This window comes from Cariama cristata, unplaced genomic scaffold, assembly GCF_000690535.1.
Source record: "Cariama cristata isolate BGI_N322 unplaced genomic scaffold, ASM69053v1 scaffold25956, whole genome shotgun sequence".
NCBI classification, from domain to species: Eukaryota; Metazoa; Chordata; class Aves; order Cariamiformes; family Cariamidae; genus Cariama; species Cariama cristata.
Window position 1 is genome coordinate 3,977 of NW_009624186.1, and position 353 is coordinate 4,329.

The 353-nt window shown below is 68.3% G+C and overlaps 1 protein-coding gene across 1 annotated transcript in view; it reads left to right on the forward strand.

Annotated features, from left to right (window-relative positions):
• The window catches only part of LOC104163932 (serine/threonine-protein kinase/endoribonuclease IRE1-like), a gene marked incomplete at its 3' end in the record, with an annotated part of 7,513 nt that overhangs the window by 2,757 nt on the left and 4,403 nt on the right, over window positions 1–353 (forward strand). The window contains 1 exon segment of the mRNA XM_009703087.1: window positions 9–135. Coding sequence (XP_009701389.1) covers window positions 9–135 — 127 coding nt within the window.

The window sequence follows — 353 nt, forward strand, 5'->3', positions numbered from 1 at the left end:
AGTTCCAGCCGGACCCCACGCCGAGGGAGCAGGCGGAGGTCTACCCCGAGGCTGGCACCTGGGACCTGGTGATGGCTGGCGTCGGCACGGCTCTGCTGGGCGGGGGAGTCCTGTTCCTCCTGCTCACGGTGAGTGGTGGCCGGTGGAAGAGCCCACCGCCTGCCGCAGAAACACCTCTTCTGGAGGGCTGGGGACTCCCTTTTTTCTTGCCTGTGTGGCACAAGCAGTGATTCTGTGGCTGCGATGAGCCGTGCAGTGCCCACGCTCTCACGTACCACACTCATGGTCATGAGCCGAGGCGGCTTGCTGCCGGCTGGGGCAAGGGGGGGAGGGGGCGCCCCCGGGCGCGACGG